The 21,423-nt window shown below is 37.3% G+C and overlaps 1 protein-coding gene across 6 annotated transcripts in view; it reads right to left on the bottom strand.

Annotated features, from left to right (window-relative positions):
- The window catches only part of EPHA7 (EPH receptor A7), a gene marked incomplete at its 3' end in the record, with an annotated part of 166,694 nt that overhangs the window by 95,267 nt on the left and 50,004 nt on the right, over positions 1–21,423 (bottom strand). For all 6 annotated transcript variants that reach the window (XM_084261869.1, XM_084261874.1, XM_084261870.1 and 3 more), the window contains exons 4-5: positions 15,146–15,301; positions 13,930–14,265 (exon numbers count right to left, since the gene is read on the bottom strand). In XM_084261869.1, the coding sequence (XP_084117995.1) occupies positions 13,930–14,265; positions 15,146–15,301 (492 nt within the window). The remainder of the gene's footprint in view (positions 1–13,929; positions 14,266–15,145; positions 15,302–21,423) is intronic.

Raw genomic sequence — 21,423 nt, 5'->3', positions numbered from 1 at the left:
GCACGAAATGCGTCTCACTTCATCACCGTTAAGTCAAGACTTCCTGATTTTGTCATTAACTCTTTAGCTTCAATATATTTATTTAAACAGTAAAAGTAAGAGAAAGGGCTTACAATAACAAAAGGGCAACTGATACTACCCAGCGGGATATACAGTCTAATGGAGATCACTGACTCTCACTTTCTACAGCGACAGGGGTCAAACTGCACTCCTTTTACACCAAAGCTCCCCTTGAGATGTACTGATTAAGTTAAAAACATTCAACTAAATGCATTTCTGAACACAGAAAAAAAAAGAAGATCGAGTCATTTTTTTACAGCTAGCTTATGCAAATTCATAAGCATCTACTCCTCACTAGAAAAAAAAATATCTATTTACATGGGAAAGCATTTCTCAGATCCCAGACTTTTATAGAAAATTTCAAAATTACCTTATTTTGGATGTAACATCTGATTATTAAAATGCATGAAAATGGATAGTTGAATAATTACCACCTTCTCTCAATTTTTTATAATGTGCACTAACTCTTTAGGTTGTGCTATCAGGATAACTCTGACTGTTCAGAAGTTAAATGGAAAAAAAACCTCTGTACCACCCTTTTTGTCTTTACTAATAACAAACAGGCATTTTCCAGGGCTTAGACAGCTACCAGGACTAAAGGAAAACTTATCCCTGACTGTGAATCAGAGTGTAAGTAGGCAAGAAGGTACATTTTTTAAAGTCATTTACTTAATATCTTCCCCCCCAAAATATACTTTTGAAACATGTTTTGAAACAACAGTTCTGCTTTTTTTTTAAATAACATCAAAACTACTTTCTACATCCTCTGAATGTTTTTTTCCTTTCCTTGGGCTTCACAGTAACTACAGGAAATGAAAATTTAAGTAGAGTTCTGCAGAGTGATGTAAACTTCAAAAATATAAACTCTGAACTGAAGCCCTTTCTGTGTGTGCAATGGAAACCATAACCCTTTAAAAATCAGAATTTATGACACCAGCTGGGTGTCAGCCTGTTCCCAGGCCAAGGGAGTATTCTATATTAACAAAAGTTTATACCATCATGTGAAGAAAAGAGGCATGGTACATCACCAACTTTGCTGCAGTTGGCAGTTGTGGCATTTTCCCCCAGAAAAAGGACTTGTGCTGTTTTGTTTTGTTTGGGTTTTTTTTTCATAGTTTTCTCACTTTGCAATTAGACTATTACAATCTTTTCAAAGAATTCAAATTTTATATAGTCTTCCAGATGTGTAACTATAGCTCAGTAAACTTAGTAAACTATGTTAGAATTGAGGATGACTTATGAACACGTGCTTGTCCATACCATTAATGAGTCAGCATGATTAGCTAGCTGGACACAGTTGTGGCAGTCTCAACGTGGGCATGCTGTTTGGGGAGATATTTAACTTTGTAAGTGCAAGCCCTGACATGGCAGGAACATGGGAAGGACCCTGATCCCTTTTATGTAAGGCATAGCTTTGGGAAACAGGGAACACACATAAAATTCTTTAGAGTCTCCCTGATTGCTTGCTAGTATCCAAGTGGAGCTTGAGCTATTGATTTAGATCTATAGATTGCTAAATGCGATGAGACTTGTCTGACTGAGAGAACAGCTTCCATCCTTTACCACTGCTGTAGTCAGCAGAGGTGTGAAAAGTAGTTTCCTCTTTGGCATCTAGAGATTACTCTCCAAAGCATCATGAATGTGATAATATTCTGAGAGCCTGGGGTACCTGTTAGGGCAAAGGTTGAGAAATGGCTCCCAGGAGTATGGTGAAGGAGTTCACTTGCTCTATTTATTGCTCATTGAAGGTTATCTGTTTGTAATTGTTTTGTGCTGCTGCATGGTGGAGTTAATTTATTGCTTACACAAAAGTATAAAACACTGAGGAGTGGTCATCACTGCATTATTGTAGGCAAGATAAACTGTAAGGCACCTGCAGCCCTCCTAATGGGAACTCTTAACTAGCATTAAAATAAAAAGAAAGCATAGAATATTTTTTACTCCAACACTAATGCTATAAACTACAATCAAGTGAAATATCCCTATCTTTGGACACACTTTTATATGCATAGCCTCACTAAACACCTTTAGTTAATTCATTCAGTGGTAAAAGGCTTCAAAGATTCATAATAACGTGAATTACTAATATAGCTAGCAAATTATTTTTAAGGAGTTTTAAAATCCTCAAGACAAGAAATTATTTTTTAAACTGCTTGCTTGTTTAGTATTTTCTTGCAAATAAATATAAGCATGTAAATATTTAATGTTAACATTGTGGCAGAAAATAACATTTGCATATGTGGGGATGGGAGGAAGAGGGCATTCATGTCATCAACTTCTGGCAGTTAATTTAGGTGGCTAAATAGGGAAGGTAATCTAAAGCTTCCTCTGTAATTAAGGACGAGTCAATGCATGATTCCTAAATTTGGCTCCCGTTCCAAATCACTCCCTAAAGAAACCTATCCATCTCCATGGACTACAACAATGTAAATATCCACCGAAGATTTAAGCGCTAATGTTTAATGCCAACATCAGAGCGCAGAATGTTTAGCCCTAAAATGCTTCATGTGATTAACTCTACATAATATAGACCAATGACACTTCTCCTTCTTCATTACTAGCTAAGCTGCAATACAAAAAATTAGAACTAAGGGTGAAATTTTGATCTCAGCTACACAAGGGAATATTTGGAATAATTCCACAGGAGGTCCACTGAGACAGATCATTAGACTATTGGCTCTGAAATATTAACATCCAATTCCTCATTTCACAGCCATGATTAGAGGCTCTATGAACTTAAATAGACTCTTTAGCAAAGTAAATGGCATTTCTCCACATCAGCATCAGGGTTTACTAGCTCTGAATCTCGCCTGCTGACTCAGCTGCTACTGCCTGAAAGGAGCTTGGGTGCTGTGGAAAGAAATGAGCGCTCTGTGATGCATTAGGAAATGGGTACTCAAAAAAGAGAAATCCTTAGATGACAGACAGACAGAAAAGGTCAAAAGGAGAGGTGGTAAATAGATCCATCACCAGGTATGAGATGGTAGATACAGAAACAGAAGGGTCTGCTACTGTTAATGCATACATGTGAGAGCTAACTCTGAGTTCATTAGATAATTGTGTACAAGAAGCTGTTGAAATGTAGGTAAAAGTTTAGGAGGGTCATCTTTAAAAATAAAGCTAAAAATCCCAATGGCACAGCTTCATCCCTAGAGTCTTAAACTCATTTCAGAGGAACTGAGATCTGGCTTAAAAATCCTGAAAGATAAACTAACATGCTAGAAGAAAGCAATTTTAAAAAGAGATTAAGCAGCATGTATGCATGTGTGTGTGCACATCCCTCCCTTTTCCTTTCTCTGTGCCTGTTTATGGCAGAAACCAGATGGAAGCAAAATATGAAGCATCTCATTCTCACTTCTAGGATTTCTTCCATTAAGATTAGAACAACACCGGCACTTCTGCGAACAATTTCTCTTACAATTTTCTCTGTTTCTAGGCAAGTGGCTTCTCTTGCGTCTGCTCACTCAGTAAAGCACAAGTCTTCATCGGCCTGCTGACTTCATGTAGGAATTAAAGATTTCTACCTGTCTGTCAAACAAAGTTAAAAGTGGCCAAAACACTACTGACAAGGGACAGAGGCGCTGAAAGAAAATTGTACACACTTAGCACACTCATGTAGCGTTGTATGTTTAGAAAATTGAGCTTAAAAGAACCTTTTCTTAATCAGCTTAAGTACTAAATTGGCCTGATTCATATGACTTGTGCTGCCTGCTGTGAAAAATTAAATGTAGAGATAAAAAACCAGCAAGTTAGGGAGTTTAAACTACAGCTGTCATTAAAGCCTGGTGTATTTTGTGGATTGCTATCACAAACAAACTACCTTATGGAAACACAAAATGCAGCTTGTTATAAGCTCAAAATTAGGACATTTATATTGGTCACACAGTAAGATTTCTGTGTCATTATCGTGAGCATGACTTAGTTGACTTATGTTCGCATGCTGACGCCGTTATGTAACACTTAGCTCAAACAAATGGCTCTGTTCTTGATCTTCCCTATTCTACTGTACTTAATGACCAAATATTGTTAAAAATTGGGACACTAATTATCTGATGTCGACATGTTATGGATAATTAAGAATTGTTCACTCTGAAGCCATGCTAATTGTTTTTCACAGGTCTCCTTCTCTTGTCCTTGTGTCCTCAACAAGGCAAGCAGCTACAGGTTTATGCGTACATCTCTGTCACGTACTTTGTCACAGAACATACATCATCCTTTCTGGCTCATCCCCGATTAATTTTGCTGGCTTGCAGCAATTATCTCTCCCTTTGTGCCTGACCTCCTGGTAAATGGAGTGCATGATAGCTGGGCAATTTTTTCCTGCGTATTTTACCACTTAATTGATCCTTGTTGCTGCCTACAACAGAATATACTAAACTTAAGTCATAAAATGGTGAAATTGAGAAAAAGTGGTAACCATGTTTTAGCAATTGTAGTTGACAGCTGTAAAAATCAGATCTTGATAATGTTCTCTCATTTACCCTATTACTTGGATCAGTTGGTTAAAGCTGTTAATGATCCTCTTGGATCAATGTCTTTTGCTTGTAGCTATAATTTACTGCATTGGTGGATTAGTACAGATGTTTTCATAGATAGCTCTGCATCATTCCACCAGATTGCTGTCTGCATCAAATTTGCTTCCATTCATCACTAACGAAGCAAAGAAAAAGATAATCAGCATCTCCTATCTTAACATTAACTATTGAACTCAGGATAACACTTTTATTGTTGTCAATTTGCAGCCTTCAACCATGGCTTCCTCAGTAAATTGCCCTGAGAATTTCTGCCAGAAATAGATCCAATGATATGTTTTGACTATAATGGGGAAAGACTACAGAAATGACAAACTGTACAAAACAATTCATACACTGAAGAGTAGTAGATATAGCTGTTCAATTAGGAATATGCCCTATGGAGTCAGCGCTGGTTCTATCACATGCAAAGCAGAAGAAAAAGCAACATGTCAGAGATGGCAAAAATTGTCCAGGTATCTTAATTACCTGGACTATTTCAGAACCTGAAAAATCTACTGCCATCCTCGGAGCTGTCATATTGGGCCACAAAAAATGATCAAAGGGCTGGAGCACCTCTCTGGTTTTAAATTGGAAGGGGATAGATTTAGATTGGATATTAGGAAAAAATTCTTCACTACAAAGGTGGTGAGGCACTGGAACAGGTTTCCCAAGGAGGTGGTGTATGCTGTCTCCCTGGAGGTGCTCAAGGTGAGGTTGGATGGGGCTTACGCAGCCTGGTCTAGGTGTGCCTGCCCATGGCAGGGGGGATTGGAACCTGATGAGGTCCCTTCCAACCCAAACTATTCTGATTCCTATGAAGATAGGCTGAGATAGTTGGGCTTATTCAGTTTGGAGAAGAGAAGGCTCCAGGGAGACCTTATAACACCCTTCCAGTATCTGAAAGGTACATGTAAGAAAGCTGGGGAAGAACTGTTCATGGGGGAGTGTTGCAATAGGATGAGGGGTAGTGTTTTTAAACTAGAAAAGGGGAGATTTAAGTTGGATATTAAGAAAAAGTTCTTCAATATGGGAGTGGTAAATCACTGGAAAGAGGTTGCCCAGAAAGGCAGTTGAGGCCCCATCCCTGGTGATATTCAAGGTCAGGCTTGACAGGGCTCTGAGCAACCTGATCTGGTGAAGATGTCCCTGCTTACTGCAGGGGGGGTGGACTAGATGTCCTTTAAAGGTCCCTTCCAACCTAACACATTCTATGATTCTATGATACTGGACAAGTCAGCAATGGCTACTGCTATTACGGAAGATAATTCCATATCTCCCTTTCTTATAGACCCAGTAGCATCAGAAAGATCAAGCCCAGCTTTTCACAGATTTTTATTTTACCTCGACTCCCCAACCTGTCTTGACTATCTTCACCCTTACATGCCAGAAGTCAAGAATTCCTTCGCAGGCCATTAACATTCCCTGAACTGCCAGAAGGGGAAGATTTGTATTTTTCACCTGAGGGCTCGTTTAGCCAAAACTCCACTTTTCCTTCTAAAAATGCAGACTTGTTGGCACATGAAGCAAATAAAAAAAATAAGTAGCTGAATAAAATATGATCTGTTCCAAAAAAGCAGCAGTGGAATCTATGAGTACACATATAAAACAATCTGGATATACACTATCTTAAAATGCTGGACAGATCTACATGGTATCTCTTTCTAGACAGTTAGTTATGGACTGAATTTTATCCTGAAGTGGTGTACTGAAGCTAAAGAAGCTAAGAAAGCTCCTGATTTGAAACATTCTTTGTTCCTTCCTGCAATGCATTTTTGGCATGCTAAGTACACTAGATGTGATAGACTCAACATGAAGGTCTTCCAGGTATTAAATAGGCACTAGCATGAGTAAACTCTCCTGTCCAGTAGATGCACGTGTAGCTCATCTATCATTTAAGCTTAATGGAGAAATGTCTTTACCTCTCCCTGTATAAGCTATCTTCTCTCTTTTAAAGATTTCCACAGGAGTCATTACAGTAGGCTGGCTCCATGCCATGCTGTCATCAGATGCTTCACTTTATAGCGATGTTACAGTTAAAGAATTTTTTAATTTACTACATACAGCCTCAATTAAGATTTCACATTTGGTGACTTTTATACACTTGCAATAGTGCCTTTCAGTAGTGATGCTCGTTTATCGAAAAAGCATCTGTGCACTTAGAGGGTTTTGTTTGTTCTAACGACGACATTTGAATTCTTCAAAAGGTCTGAAACAAGCCATTGCATGTTTGGAAATTCAGGGGCAAAAAAAATTAGTGTCTTACTTTGCTACAAATACAATCATACTTTTTTTCTTTTTTTAAATTTTCTTCTTTCTAGGCAAAATAACAATAAAAAGAAACACCTTAATAATAAATTACAGTATACTGAAGTAAGATCTCAGAACTCATAACAACAGTAGATTTTGGCAGTAGATTAATTCAAATAGTATGTATTATTCTGTCCTAATGACATCAGTATTTCACAATTTTATTCAATGAAGGAGTTAAAATCTGTTTTGTAAATACTGAAACACTAATCTTCCTTGTGCTTTTATGCACCCAGCTATGTGGTGTTACTATGTACAAATAAGGAACAGGAAACTCAACCAACCAAACAGAAGATGTCATTGAAAAATTCTATGGCAGATTCAGAACAGGCCTTTCAACAACCCAGTGCATGGGAAAGTTAACAGTCCTGTGACTGCCATGCTTCTCCTAGCAGGTTGCTACCAAACATTTAACATACATAGAAGCTTATTCTGACCATTTCTAATTCAGAGCTTTGGTTCTGTGAAGTTGAAACTTCACTTTGTCTTCATGTAGCTACACTGGAGTGTAACTTCCCCCTATTTTTGTTTTTAAATATTGTAAATTTCACATGGATTCTACCAGAAAAACTTACTTAATTTCTGAGCAAAAATGACTACAACTATTTCTAAAAAAGCTTCTATGATAAAATTGGACTGTCAAGAGTTCTGGGGGAAAAAATCATATTTTTAGTATAACAAAAAAAAGAATCATTAAAAAACTCAGATTACATTCAGTCACAAACTGATGTGGAAAAACCTGCTAAAGTCAGAATCAAAATGTGATATGAAATTAAAGTTTCCTTTCAGGATGACAGAGTGCCCATTGCTTTGGTTCCTGTGTGTTCTGATAGAGCATAAGGTTCAAATCCTGCTCCTATTGAAGTCAATGACAAAACTTCCATTGACTTCAGCGGTGCAGGATCAGACCCTAAGCAAAACAGCTAACATCTGCTTTCTTGCTTTCTCTTATCTTTCAATGAAAAATAGTAGAGCAAACTAGAATTAAATATTAGGAAAAAAATTTACTACCATTCGGCTATTCTGTGATAAGTTTTCTTATAAAACATAGCATTTCATTTCAAATTTTGATATATGTATTCTGTATATGTATATAAAATATTATCAAAACTGTCAAATATCATATATGCCATAACACGTTATATCCTGTATAGATGAGGCCTTTATGAATTCCTACAAGAAATTTAACATTTAGCAATCTTACAATAACACCCCAACCTAGCGATTCTACAGTATCTCTGTAACCTTGTGGATTTCACTACATTACATATGACCTGATAAAATCAGTGAATGAACACAAACTGCTTTCCCTGATCTGATGGCATTTGCCAGAGGAAGACTGGAATTCTTATCAAGTTTTTATCCATCAGTTTAATTCAGGCATAAATTCAGTTACCGCCTCCTGTAAAATATCTGTAATATTAGTCCAGGGTAATGTGATTACAGATCGATAAGCAGTTTAGCTCCACACAAATAACCCAATCCATTTTTAAATGTACTGAAAAGACATGTAAAAAACTAGAAGAATAATAACTACCACATGTACTTAATTTCTAGTCTAGCTTTACCCTTTTCAGTTGGTGGCCATGGAGTGCAGAACAATTTACAGAACTATATGGTCTATCTACTGGTCTAGAAAAAAGGTAAACCAGATTAATATGTATCTTAAATATTATTAATAACAAACATTAACATCTTTGTAGCTCCCATTAAATAAACCAAGCAAAATGGTAACCCAAAGCACAGTCATCCTAACATGTATGTTTCTAAAAATGGCAGCTTAATGAAAAGCAGTTAGGGAATATTCATTTTAAAAAGTGCCTTTTTAGATAAAAATTCTCCCAGCTTAATAGGTTTGCAAAAAGAAAAGAAAAACATTATTTTTATAATTGGAATTCTTTCTACATGAAGCATTGTATTCCAATATATATACAGGGGGAAAGCTGATCTACAGTTGAAGGTCAGAAGATGAAACACAGCTCCAAAAGTAGAATCACCAGCAGGAAGTAGCAAGTGAAACCTGAAGCTAAGGGAAGTCCACTGAAATGGGAATACATAGAAGAAGTGTTCAGTTAACACTGAAGCTATTTGTAATAAGTTGTTGCGTATCACTAGAAGTGAACACTGAATGGAAGGTGTTGATGAAGGTAGATAAAATAACTTGGGGCAGAATGGGAAGACATCAAAATGATCTGGGAAAAGGAGAGAAGTGAGAGTAGAACTAGAATGATGAGGTCAAAGCAACTGGGAAAGTCACGGGCATAAATCTTCTTGATTGTTGCCTCTGTTGGGGGACAGATTATTGCTGAAGTCAAGCTTAAGTGAGACTGACAGGAAACAGGAAACAAATAGATGGTCAATAGTGCAGAGACTGTGAAAGTGGAGACTTTAAAAAGTGTGTAGAGATAATTGAGAGCTGGGGAAAATGCTATGAGAAACAAAGAAAATAAAAATTATGAGCACTAACAACAGGAAGAGATTTTAGAGTAGGGGGAGAATGCAAAGTCACCTCTGTTTAGAAAGACTTAGGAAGTATTAATAAAGGCAGAACACATTGCACAGCTTTATGGAAGGGATGATTTGTTTCCTTTATGTACACAATCATTTCTTCTTGACATGTAAATCAATGGTACTACTGCTAATAGTCATGATTTTATAGTATGTAACAGCATGATTTTGCTGTTCAATAGCATGTTTTTTTCTGTTCAAGTGGCTGGGATAATGCAACTTTGAAAAATTGTTTCCCTTTTTTTTAAAAAATCTGTAACTTTTGGGTTCTGTTTTTTGTAGGAAAAGTTCTGAAAATTGAACTTCAGACATTAAAAAAAAAAAGGAAAAGCACATCAACATATACAAAATAAATTGTTACTAAGAAAAATGTTTTTCAAGAGTAGGACTTGATTATGGAAGTAAATCCAGGTTTTTTAACCACTTCAAGTTGTCAGTATTAAGTACATCTGAAGGCACAGCATGACCTAAGAGTGCTGTGGGGCACCTTTCTCTTGCTGTGAAGAAGCAGCGAGCATTAGTAAGTGCTCCCTGCGTACGAACAGAGAGTACATTTAGGAACAGGTATTAGCATTACATTTTAACTGGTTTTTGTCATGTTTGGTTAGGGTAATAAGGCATGATGAGTGCCTCCTTGGATATGATTTTTTTCTTTCCAAAGACTATAAAGACAACTCAAACTAGCTCATGACAGACGTTTAAATTTTCTCAAACCCTGACAAATGCTGGATTTCATCCAACCTACCCTAAATTGTCTTAAAGTGAGGCTATGTTGGGTGAATATCACCCTTTATCAGAGACCAGTCCAGTGTCCATTCAGATAAATTGCAGAGAAAAGGATGTAGAAAGAAACACACTGTATTTGCAAAAGCTGTCAACAGAGAAATTACGTTTGCTATTGAAACACTTTTTTTTTAAGTGCATAAATGCCAAAAGCTGCAAAATATTCATCTGCTGTGAAACCTACACAAGTCCACCAGTCTTTTGACACAACACACAAAACCATAAAATTTAGAAAGGAATTTGTTGGATTAAAAGGAACTACTGCTCCCACTTAAAGGTGACTGTCTTATTAGGGAAGTGGTAAATTTTATCTTTGGTAAACAACCACTGAATAAGCTTGCAAAAGTAGTGTTTGTCAGCTGATTGCCAGCTGCAGCTCTTCAGTACATTCACCTATTGTAACTGGGGCTTAGTCACATTTAAATCTGAATTCTACAAGGATGCAGGGGTTCACATAGATCAGCTTGCAATACTGGGATGACATCCTGTATTCTTTATATGACACTGGATAGGCAAGATATGAAACAAGATGGTTTATTCCTGGGGGACCTAGTGCACTTAATCTTTTACCTCTGATTCCTGCTCAGTTCTTTCATGCTTTTGTCAAAAAACAAAACAAAGCAATACAAAAAGCCTCATGGTTCTTGGCTGCAGCATAAAAAATATGCCATATGACAACTGATAGCCTAGTCACAAAGTCTTTTTAACACAAGGAATGAATAGCGATGTGTCATATGTATATATCTGTGAGCAAAGTGAAATGCTGCCTACCCACTTGCAGTCATTTTATTGTGTTATTTCCACAAATACAAATAGTTTTTTATCAACCACCTGGTTCTTTTCTGCTCTTTGTCTCATCAGAAGCTCGTTATATGTGGGTGAAGAAACACTGAATATATTCCATAACCCCATTCTTTTATCAATAATTTCCTGTTATCATTACACAATGATTTGAATTTTGCAAGTATGGCCACAAAGGATCAATTCAATTAAACTGAAACTACAAAGGGAAAATCTCACTGCAAGCCTCTGAGCAACTGGTGAACCCAGTAATTATATATAGCCACCTATTGTGCTAGCATTATAACATGTGAAGAAGGTTTAGTTAGGCACATTTACACACATAAAAAGCAATATGGGCACAGAAAAAGCCATTTTTGCCAAAAGTATAGAACAGTCACACAGTAACAAATGAGAGCTGCATGAATCCTAGTTTACTTGGCTATAAATAAATCCAACATTTTCTTTCTCTCCATGGTAAAATAAAATAGGAGCACAGAAGCATAACAGTCTCCTTTGAGCAACCAGCCTCTTTCTGTTCAATTATAGTCATCAATCTGTTCCACCTAAAATATTTTCCTCCTCGAAAAACCAAAGAAATCAGTATTAGGATCCAAAACATACTGTTGCAAAAATAATGTAAAAGAGGTGTTTCCTTTTGGTGAATGCATTTGTTCTGAACGACTGCATTTTCTTTAACATGAATTCAGTAATTTGGGTGCAAAAAAATGCTGCATTTACATGGAACTTTTAATCAGAAAATCTTGAGGAGCTCGGTAAGGAAAGGTAAGGGTTATCTTCATTTTACAGATGGTGAAAACTGCAACAAAGAGAGTTTAAAACATCTTCTTCCCCTCCCCGATATGTTTTCTATATATATTCATTTTAGATCCCCAATTGCAAGCTTTTAAATCCTTACATTCAGAAGTGCTAAACAGACAAAGCATCAGTTGTACGAGTACCCTTTCTCTCAACAGTCAGTGTCAGATTCTGTAGCACTGGGAAATGCTTGCCTGTGCATAATCCCACAGCAAACTGGAGAGCAGGGAAGGAACAGACTCAGGTCTCCTGCTTCCTCCTACATATTCTTACAAGATGTATCTAGGAAGACGGAGGTTTTTCCATTACTTGAAATCACTAGGTAAAATCTAGATGTTGTCTCTAGTATCTATGCAAGCTATAGTTCCACTAAAATCTCTAGTCTTGATGTGAGAATCATTCCATAAAATTGCACAGCTTGCATCACAGCTAAGGTGAGATAACCATATTATATCTTCTGGCTGAAAAGCCCTATAAATTTGTGACTATGAGAATACAAGAAAATAAACTGTAATGAATGATCTTTGGGGTAACAGAAGAAACTTCTGATAAAGGCCTTTTCATTTCCCTGAGATGTGATACTAGCCACCAAATTGCACTGTCTCTTTCTTTACCCTCTGGGCCACTGAACTATCAAAACACATAAAGTAAAGCCAATTTGATTTAGCTAAATGGGAAAAAGTCCAAAACTTCTTCCTCATGTGGTAGTTCTGTACAGACATCTACAGAGAGCAGAACACTGTCCACCTGTGCATGTTTGAAGAATTATAGGGAATTATTTTAAAGATGAAAAATCAAAGTGCCGAAATAATACAATCTGTGACGCAAAAATAGTTTAAGGGTAAGTCCTCTGTGCTCAAAATCTCATCATAAACCCCAAGAACTGAATGAGCACAGAGACCAATGCTTTCAGTCACACGGATGGTTCCAAAATAATATAAAATGTGCATTTGGTATCCAGGAAAGCACTATGGGAAAATTAAACAACCCATAAATATTCCTGCCTAACTTTAACAACTATACAAACCATCATAAGTTCGTGGGGAGGGTTTTGTAATACTTTTCTTTCTTCTTTTTTTTTTTTTTTTTTTTTGATATGACCATCTTTAAACTGCAAAATAGCTACAGGTTTTATTTTCTATTTGTTCATTGCTCCTGTACAGTGAGTTTGTCATCAGTTCAAAGCATTACTGTTGGGGATCATTTCTACAACACTGCAAAAGCATAGCTTGACCACAATCATTAAAATTTCCTCCAAGACCTAAGTATGAAGTCAGCTGTTCTTACAGCAAGCATCAGTTACTCACTTCATAGTTTCTTTTAAGGCATTTCTTTCAGAAGCCAGATCTTGCAATTAATGTTTGGTTTGCTATCTTTTGTTAAATATATAAAAGGCTAGTTTTACTATCCTATGTTAAAGCCCACAGAGCACTATGTAGATTCAGAGGCCTATTACTTTTTATAAACAAGCAGCTTCTCATTTCAGAAACCTAAATGAGATATTTTATTTATTTATTTACTTATGTATTTTCCCTCAGCATGCAGACAACTAAAGCCCTTTTTTCCCCTGGGGTGATATGCTAGTTTGATTTTATTTTCCCTGACATTTCACCTGTCAGATTATGGTAAGTAGAAGAAACAAAGAATAATCATCACATTCTCACTGAATCTCATAATCAAATATCTGGAAATATAAGATAAATTAGAAACATTATCCTGAGGAAAAACATTAACACTGAAAACACCATCAGATACTCAAATCATCTCCCAGTGACTCAGGAATCCCATACAGGTTTAAAAAATTGAGAAAGGAAACCTGCACAGGACTGTCACTTCAGCTTTTTTAATCTTAAAATACTAGGGAACAACCTACAATGATGTAAGGAAAAAAAAAAGTTGCAGAGTTAAGAAAATTTTTTTAATAATAAAAATACCTGTCTTCTTTAAGTCTTTCATGAACGCTTTCTGAAAGCAATCCTGAGACCAAGACACTGGAAAGTTATCATGAAACAGTATTAGCTCAACTAGTTGGTGAGGTGAAGAGATTAATGAGCCAGAACACACCAAGCATGCTCCTGATTTACTGCATCTGTAGTTTGCATGTTCCCAATTTCTCTCAGTCTCACAGTCTTGAGATTCATAAGTGATGAAAACTTACCTGCTTGACCGGTGGTAATACTGACAGCTGCAAAAAGCCTCTGGGAACGACTCAAGTCAGAAACCCCATTCACAGCTTCAACTTCAAACGTGTAGTTAGCATGAGCTAGAAGGTCCATGACAGTGACATAGTTATCTACTAATCCAGTTTGCTGGGGCATATATCCAATGTTACTCCCACAGGGAACACATTCGCCCTGCTCCCAGCTGCACCTCTTGCACAAAATGCGGTAGGTCACATCATTTCTTCCCCCGTTGTCAGCAGGAGGACTCCACTCCAAACTCACGGTAGTCTGGTTGATATTGAAAATGAGGTTCTGTGGTGCGGACGGAGGTCCTAGGTAACGCACAAAAAAGCCCAAGGTAATTGCACAGAACCACAGTGGGACATGTAGCGAGCATTTTAATTACCAAGACAGAAAATAGTTGAAGCATTTTTCTTCACATAAACATTTCATTATTTTTAGTACAAGCTGCATAAAAGCTTCCTTGAACTCACTTGGCAAGAGCTTTGTTTATTTTCCATTAAGGCATCAGAATAACAATTGTCTGTATATTTACTGCAACTGACTTTAGCTGTTTCTCTTCTGTGCAATTAAAAGGATTGGTTAATGTACCTTAAAGGTTGCCTTTTATAGTTTTCCCAAGTATGGCATTTGTTTGCTTGTTCTAAACGTACTGCACTGACTGCATCTAGTCCTTCATTATCAGCTCTGATACGATTAACAGAGATATTCAGTGTTGCTTTGGATTTAGGAGACTTCCACTATTTGAACCACCAATCTGTGTAGGCTACTTTATTTGCAGTTAGAAAGTTAAAACAGATCCAATTACAGTTCAATTGAAGCTCAGATCCACAGAGGTTACTTTTAATTTTTTGTTTTATTCATTTTGGTATTATATCATGTAAAGCACGTTGCCTGCAACAATTTTACATCCATGGGAAAACTGCGCCTGTATTCTATCTCTTACAATGAGTTACATGCTTACCCAACATGCAGTGTTTTCCAAGGTTATACCAAGCAAACATGAAAATTATATTTATGCTGATTCTATATTCAATGTCAATGTTTTTTCCCCTCTGCCTTTCAATTTCATTTACTGTTGTAAATGTACTTTTCAAATACAGGAAAAGCCAACCGAAACCGCTAGCTACAAGTGGCTGCACCTGGTTGGTTAAGCAATGTCCTTTACTATTAAATTCATGACTGACTCACTTGTGCATGCGACATATGGTGGATCAGAAGGTGCTCTATAATAGCTATCTTCACAGTCACATCTTGAAGATCCTTCCTTGTCAGAGAAGCTGTGAGTAGGGCAGCGGGAGCACTGCAGATCTTGTGAGGAGGATTTGTAGAACCCACGGCCACAAGCTAAGGTAGAACAAAACAAATTGAGCTTTAGATTTCCATGGACTGCTAATTTTCGTCTGCCATGTGAGGTACACATTCCCTTAAACCTCTAAACTACCCAATTCTGTTATGCTGGTGCAAGCAAGATCCTATGCTCACAATTTCTTTTTCTTCAATTGATGCCGTTATGATTTTGTGACATTTTCATGTGTTCAAACATAAACTACAAATACCTCAGCAGTTGGCAGCACAGTATTTTAACACAGAGGGCAACAGAAATACAACAAGCATCTGCTTTTCACCAAAGAAGAGTACAATAATGGTGTTGAACAGCTGGATGCCTGCAGTAGGCCTAAACTAGGGGAAAAGAGTCTGGAGAAGCTCTGCTCTAAAGCCACTGAAGTGTTTCTGGAATTCAAACTTGATGATTTCAAATGAATGGAGCAAAGTTTAGTCTTCCCTGATCTGAGAAACCCAAAGAAGCTGTAACCCACTGGTAAAGCCCTCACCCTGAGGAAAGAATGAGGCATGAACACTTGTTGGACAGAGGATGCTGGTAGGAACAAGCAGAAAGATGAGGAGGGCAGACAATGTAAGCTGTATAATTGTTTTTTCCAGTTTCATGGAGAGAGACAGCTAGGCTGAAATTAATTTAATATAACTTTCAAGGGAAAGTTAAAAAGTAGATAATGGCAAATACTCATATAAAATCTTTTCATATTTTGGTTTGACTGCTGTGAACACATGGAAGTATAAACATATGCTGTGTTCCAAAATATATGATATGTAAAAATACATTTTTCAGCTATTGACACAGTTCCCAAAGAGGAAACACCCATAAAACACACCTACAATGACACAAGCAGAGAACTGCAACCTAGACAGCCAGCTTAAGAATGGATAAACTATGAGAGTTGTAGGGAATGAGGAAGAGGGGAATGGGTATCAGACTGTGCAGAAACTGGGAACAGATTAAAGCTCAATTTCAGCATTGGGCAAACTTACAAACATTGTCAACATGGGAAACAGAACACAAAAGTCCTCCAGAACTTTCTAATAAAGGAGAGGCTTTTTCAGCCACATTATTTTATTCTTTTTTTCCAACTCTAACAGTCTAACCTTCTTAAGCCACCACCTGTATGCAAAGAAAACGGATGAGTGAAACTTAGTGTTAAAGCTAGTTAAATAGTCATTCTGAATTCAGAGAGGGAGAATTTACTTTGGTTATATTTGTATTTGCTTGGATATTTTCTCAGAACAGAAATGCAAAGTATCCAAAGACACTGATATTTAGAACAGTTATTTAAGTTGTCTGGTACTGCAGTGATGGAAAGAGCATGAAAACAATGAGCTTTATCCAAATCTCACTGAAGTCAATGACGACTGTCTTTGGCTACAATAGCCTTTGGACTGGACCCACAGTGTAGCTACAGCAACATGACTTTTCCTAACCTGATAATTTCATACAACCAAAAGAAAGAAAATGCTCATAAAACTTAAAACAGTGGTAGATTAAAGTTGATGAATTAGGAGAATCAACAATGGATCATAGCAGTATAAAATGATAGGAAATTCTGGCCCTCTATGTCTCTCTATCCATATACTAACTTCTAAAGGAAAATATGCCTAAAGGACAGAAATCACCATAACATTTAGAGTTTGTTATGCTGAAAAAAACAGTGGATGGAATCTAAATTACCTGGCAGAGAAAATTAGCATGCAAAGCATGTGTCCTTCGACTTTGACAAAGAGGCACGAGTTTGCATTAGAAGAAAATCTAGGACTCCTTGTAAAACACGCTATAGTTTAATTCTACTACAGCAGCTGTTATAGATGCTATTTAGAAAAGAAGACAGAAAGAATTTTGGAGAAATGCCTTGGATAAACATAACCTGTGCATTCATAGTTGTGCCAAATTTAACTCAGAGCTATCCTTTTACACCTTCATTCAAGATTGTTTCAGAATTTCCTGACCAAAGACAAAGAGCACAAAAGCTGAACTGATTTGTATGCGTGTAGGTTAAGACATATATTTAAACTTTTGTCTGCTCTTTCAGTACTTGCAATTGAAATGTAGCTAAAATTACCAAATAATAGTTTCCTGCCTTTCTTAAATAGTCATGTTCCTCTCATACCGAGCAAAACACTGGACAAATACGCTAGGTCTTCCAGCTCGCAGTCCTCTGCAAAGCAAAGAGCAACTTAAAAGGCAAAGATCCCTACTGTGTTTCCAGTCTGTCCTTCTCAGCAGGGAACATTACAAAGCAAAGACGCAGAGGCTAGAATAGAGATTTCAGACAGAAATAACAAAATGTAAACAGAAAACCCCTTTTCATTTTTTTTTTCCTGATGACTTGATCAAGACATTTATATGCTTAGTCACTTACCATTTAAAGTAAGTGTGCATTTCTTATTAGAGTTGAAAGGATCTGAATGTCTGTGACTAGTTTACATGACTGAAAGCCATTTATTCTCCCGTGCAGCATACCACAGGCGGCAGGTTCAGGCACTCATGCCATGCTACCATTCCATTAGCTTTTTTCCAATAAGAGGCTTGTGACGATATTTAATAACTATCCCTTTAACTTATACACCCCATAAATATCAGGGGCAGGAGGATATTCCAGCATTTCAACTTTTAACAGTATGAAAAAAGTGCTTTTAAAAAGGTTGTTTGGTGCAGGTTTTTTTACAGTTTTTTAGAAAGGACGGTATGCAGGGCTACACATCATAATAAAACTACTCATTGGAGTAATACATTTAAATTAGTTTCATATTTTTATTCATAAATTCAAATCTGTAAAAATAAAAATCTGGGGTTTTTTTAGCCAAGCAATAGAATACTTCTACTGCTCAAAAATCTGGGGGCTGTGAATCTTTATTTAACGTATATCATTGTCCTTGCCAAGGAAATTACAACTAAAACCTCTACCAAGACAGGCTATTGCATACACCACTTACCAAGGTGTGATGACTTGCCAGTGACCTATTACAGGTCACAGATGGGAAAGAACCATTCAAAGACACTTTTTTTACTCCCTCTTTTCCCTCTCTTGTCCTATTTTACCAAATTTTTTTACATTAAAAGTAAGTTTACCTATTTTGATTCAATTTAGATCTTTGTGTAATATTTTATGGTCACAGGAACAAGTGGTATAAAATCCCCACTGCCATTATCTACAGGAGCAACAGTAAAAAAATGCTAATTGCAAAGAAAACCCCAACATATTTTACTTGGAGCCAAATTTTACTTGGAGCTTTGTACATGTCAAGCTAAAGGTGATAAATACAGGTACTGCTCCACAAAAGGATCTCATGACAAAGCCTGAGCCAACTGAAATTGCATTTGATCACATCCATTTTAATATTTCAATTCATTAGTGCAGGAGAGCACTCAGCAGCAGCACTTCTTCCCTATAAAGGGAGTCTATATTGTAAACCAAGGTACAGAACTCAAGCGATGATGGGAGATACACAGGACGGTGTAACAGGCAAGGATAGCTTTGATATTACAGCCGTAATCCTCGTTATTGTTGATGTGAATAAAATGTGACCTCATTCGATCTTACTCAAGCAAGTTAAGATCCAGGAGCAGTTTCTCTCCTGAAGGGCTTCTGGGGTACGAGAAAAGATGGCAGGTGGGGGGAAAATGGAAGAAAGCCAGCAGAAAATAAATTTACTTCTATTCACTGTGGTGTGTCATTTACAGCTGCTAATTTAATAGAGCAGTTCTTCCCAGATGAAGCTCCTATTTTGTTCAAACAGCTGCTCCAAAGTCTTACACGTTCCAGGAAAGGGTTTCAAACCAAGAGCAGTGAACTTTACTGACAGCACAAAGACGCAGAATAACACATACCAGCCTAACCAAAACCGGTCCTCCAATAACACAAAAATTAGTTGCTAATTCTTTCCCCATATACTACAAAAATCAACAATAAACAAAGGAGAAAGCTGTGCTTCAACCAAGACACATTTCTCTGATACATATCTTATCCTCACAACAGTTAAGAACTGACCACCAGTGATACCCCAGCTGCCCAGCACCTTGGATTTATTTACTTGTCTGCAATAACCACGACTGCTCCTCAGAGCAAATCTCCTCGGCAAAGCATAGACGTTTCTCTTTCAGGGAAGCTGGCAGAGTTCTACTGTGAAATACAAAGATGACATGAGCAGCCCTCGGATGAGAGAACCTCCCTTATGCCATGGAGCTGCCGTTCAAAACTGAGCAGGGCATTGTCATTTTGTGCTTAAACTTCCTTTCCTGGAAGCCCTAGATAAAGCGGTACACTATTCTGCCTGTATACGAGGCAAGACCCCGGTGAAGACGACAGTATCTTGGCTTGGACTAAGTTGCTTTCTTCCTGTACATCCCATAGCACTCAGCCATAACAACGAGGTATTGTGACAGTAGGGTATGGTGCACAGCTGAGCAAGGTCACGGAGTCAGTTCAGTGCATGGTACTCACTCAAATATACATTTACCATATGCCACTGCGGTCAGTGCAATCACAAACGTTTTGAGCCAATGAGTTTGGTATCTTTTAACACTGTAAATAATGGAATACTGCAAAGCTGCAAGTAAATACTAAGGAATTAACACACACTGCTAAGAACTATGATGGCACATCTGTGGCACAACAAGGCATTAGCTCTCCTAAGTAGAGGTGTTAACTGACTGTAGCTTATGCAGAAAAATTGCAGCTTCTCTGCTGTGAGGTCATCACATGCCTTAGTGGCCTGGTGGAGATCAAATAATGTATATTTTTCTTTTCATATTTATAAAAGATTAAAAATTCCAAGAAACTCTGGAAGGGGGCATGAAGGCATTTGTAGACAGCAGCAAACAGCAGTCTGGAGTCCCACTTGTGGGACAGGAAGAGGGAAAAAAGCGACGTGTTAAGGACTGTTCTTTTTTATGTATCAACACTATAGAGATTCATTTTGCTTCTTGGAGAGCCAGGAAACTTGCACTGGGAGTGATGACGGAAGGACAGTAAGAGCTATGAGTGATATATGTAACAACCAGTCCTTATACAACCAAAGGAGAAAAAGCAAACAGTTGCAGGCCAGTGACATATTAATCAAGAAAATTATCTGCTGTTACAATAATACAAACAAATAAAATAAAACTAAATAAATATCTCCACTTCTAGAAGTGCAAAGCTTCCAGGTGGCATATCAGCTTAATACTGAAAGGGCAGCCAATTGTTTCAGCATGCTAGGCACTTGATTGAAGATTACTTTTGATAATAATTTTTCAGTTTATATGAAAATAATGAAACATAATGAGTTGCAAGGAGGTGTCTGCACTAATTGCTGTTTGATCCCATTATAAAAAGTAGACTGGTGTGAGGGGTGAAAAATAAAGATGACATGCTATGCTAGTGGAGCAAGAGAGCTTGTCTGTTTATTCTGGTTTGCTCACTATCTCCAGAGTTTGCCACCATGAGCAAGTTTTAGTGGTGTACATGCCATAGTTTCATGCATACTGAAGAGGATGAAACTTATATTTAAAACCCAATATTTTGTCAAAGTCAGCATCGAAGGATGGCAAAGGAGTAATCACAGAGTTTCAACGACAGCACATGACTCACAAACTTGGGATAACAGCCTGGTCCCGCTGAGAACTAGGGCAAATTGACTGCTCACCTTGGGAGAGCTCAGGTTTTCCCCTGGGTTCCACTATGACTTTATGTTAGAGTGAACCTATACATTGTATTTTTTTCCTACAGGCAGTGGTTAGAATTTGTTTTATATCATTGCGGACATAAGCCTCCATTCTTGTGATTTGTTTAGTGTTATCTTAATGAACTCTCTACGTTTCTACCCTCCCCAAGCCTGTGAACATTAAAGACAATTGAGCTAACCCCCTTTTCACAGAAATTATATATACACAAGGAGTTTGTGCAGATGTTTCCTGGATGAAGTTATGCAGCTGCAAAGACTTTATTAATTATAAAATGCAAAATGGATTGTTTTGTAATTGAAACTCTCTGGGGCTCTGATACATTTCAAAATTAACATACATATATGTATGGTCAGGACATAGATGGATGCTGTTAGACTATTTATTACAGATGGATGTTTTAGCTAATGCAGAAAAAAGGCTGGTCTTTCTCCGCTGGAGCTTTCAAATATTT

This window comes from Gallinula chloropus (assembly GCF_964237585.1).
Source record: "Gallinula chloropus genome assembly, chromosome: 3".
Classification (NCBI taxonomy): domain Eukaryota; kingdom Metazoa; phylum Chordata; class Aves; order Gruiformes; family Rallidae; genus Gallinula; species Gallinula chloropus.
The sequence above is the reverse complement of the archived record's forward strand: the minus strand, read 5'-3'. Positions and strand labels throughout refer to the sequence as shown.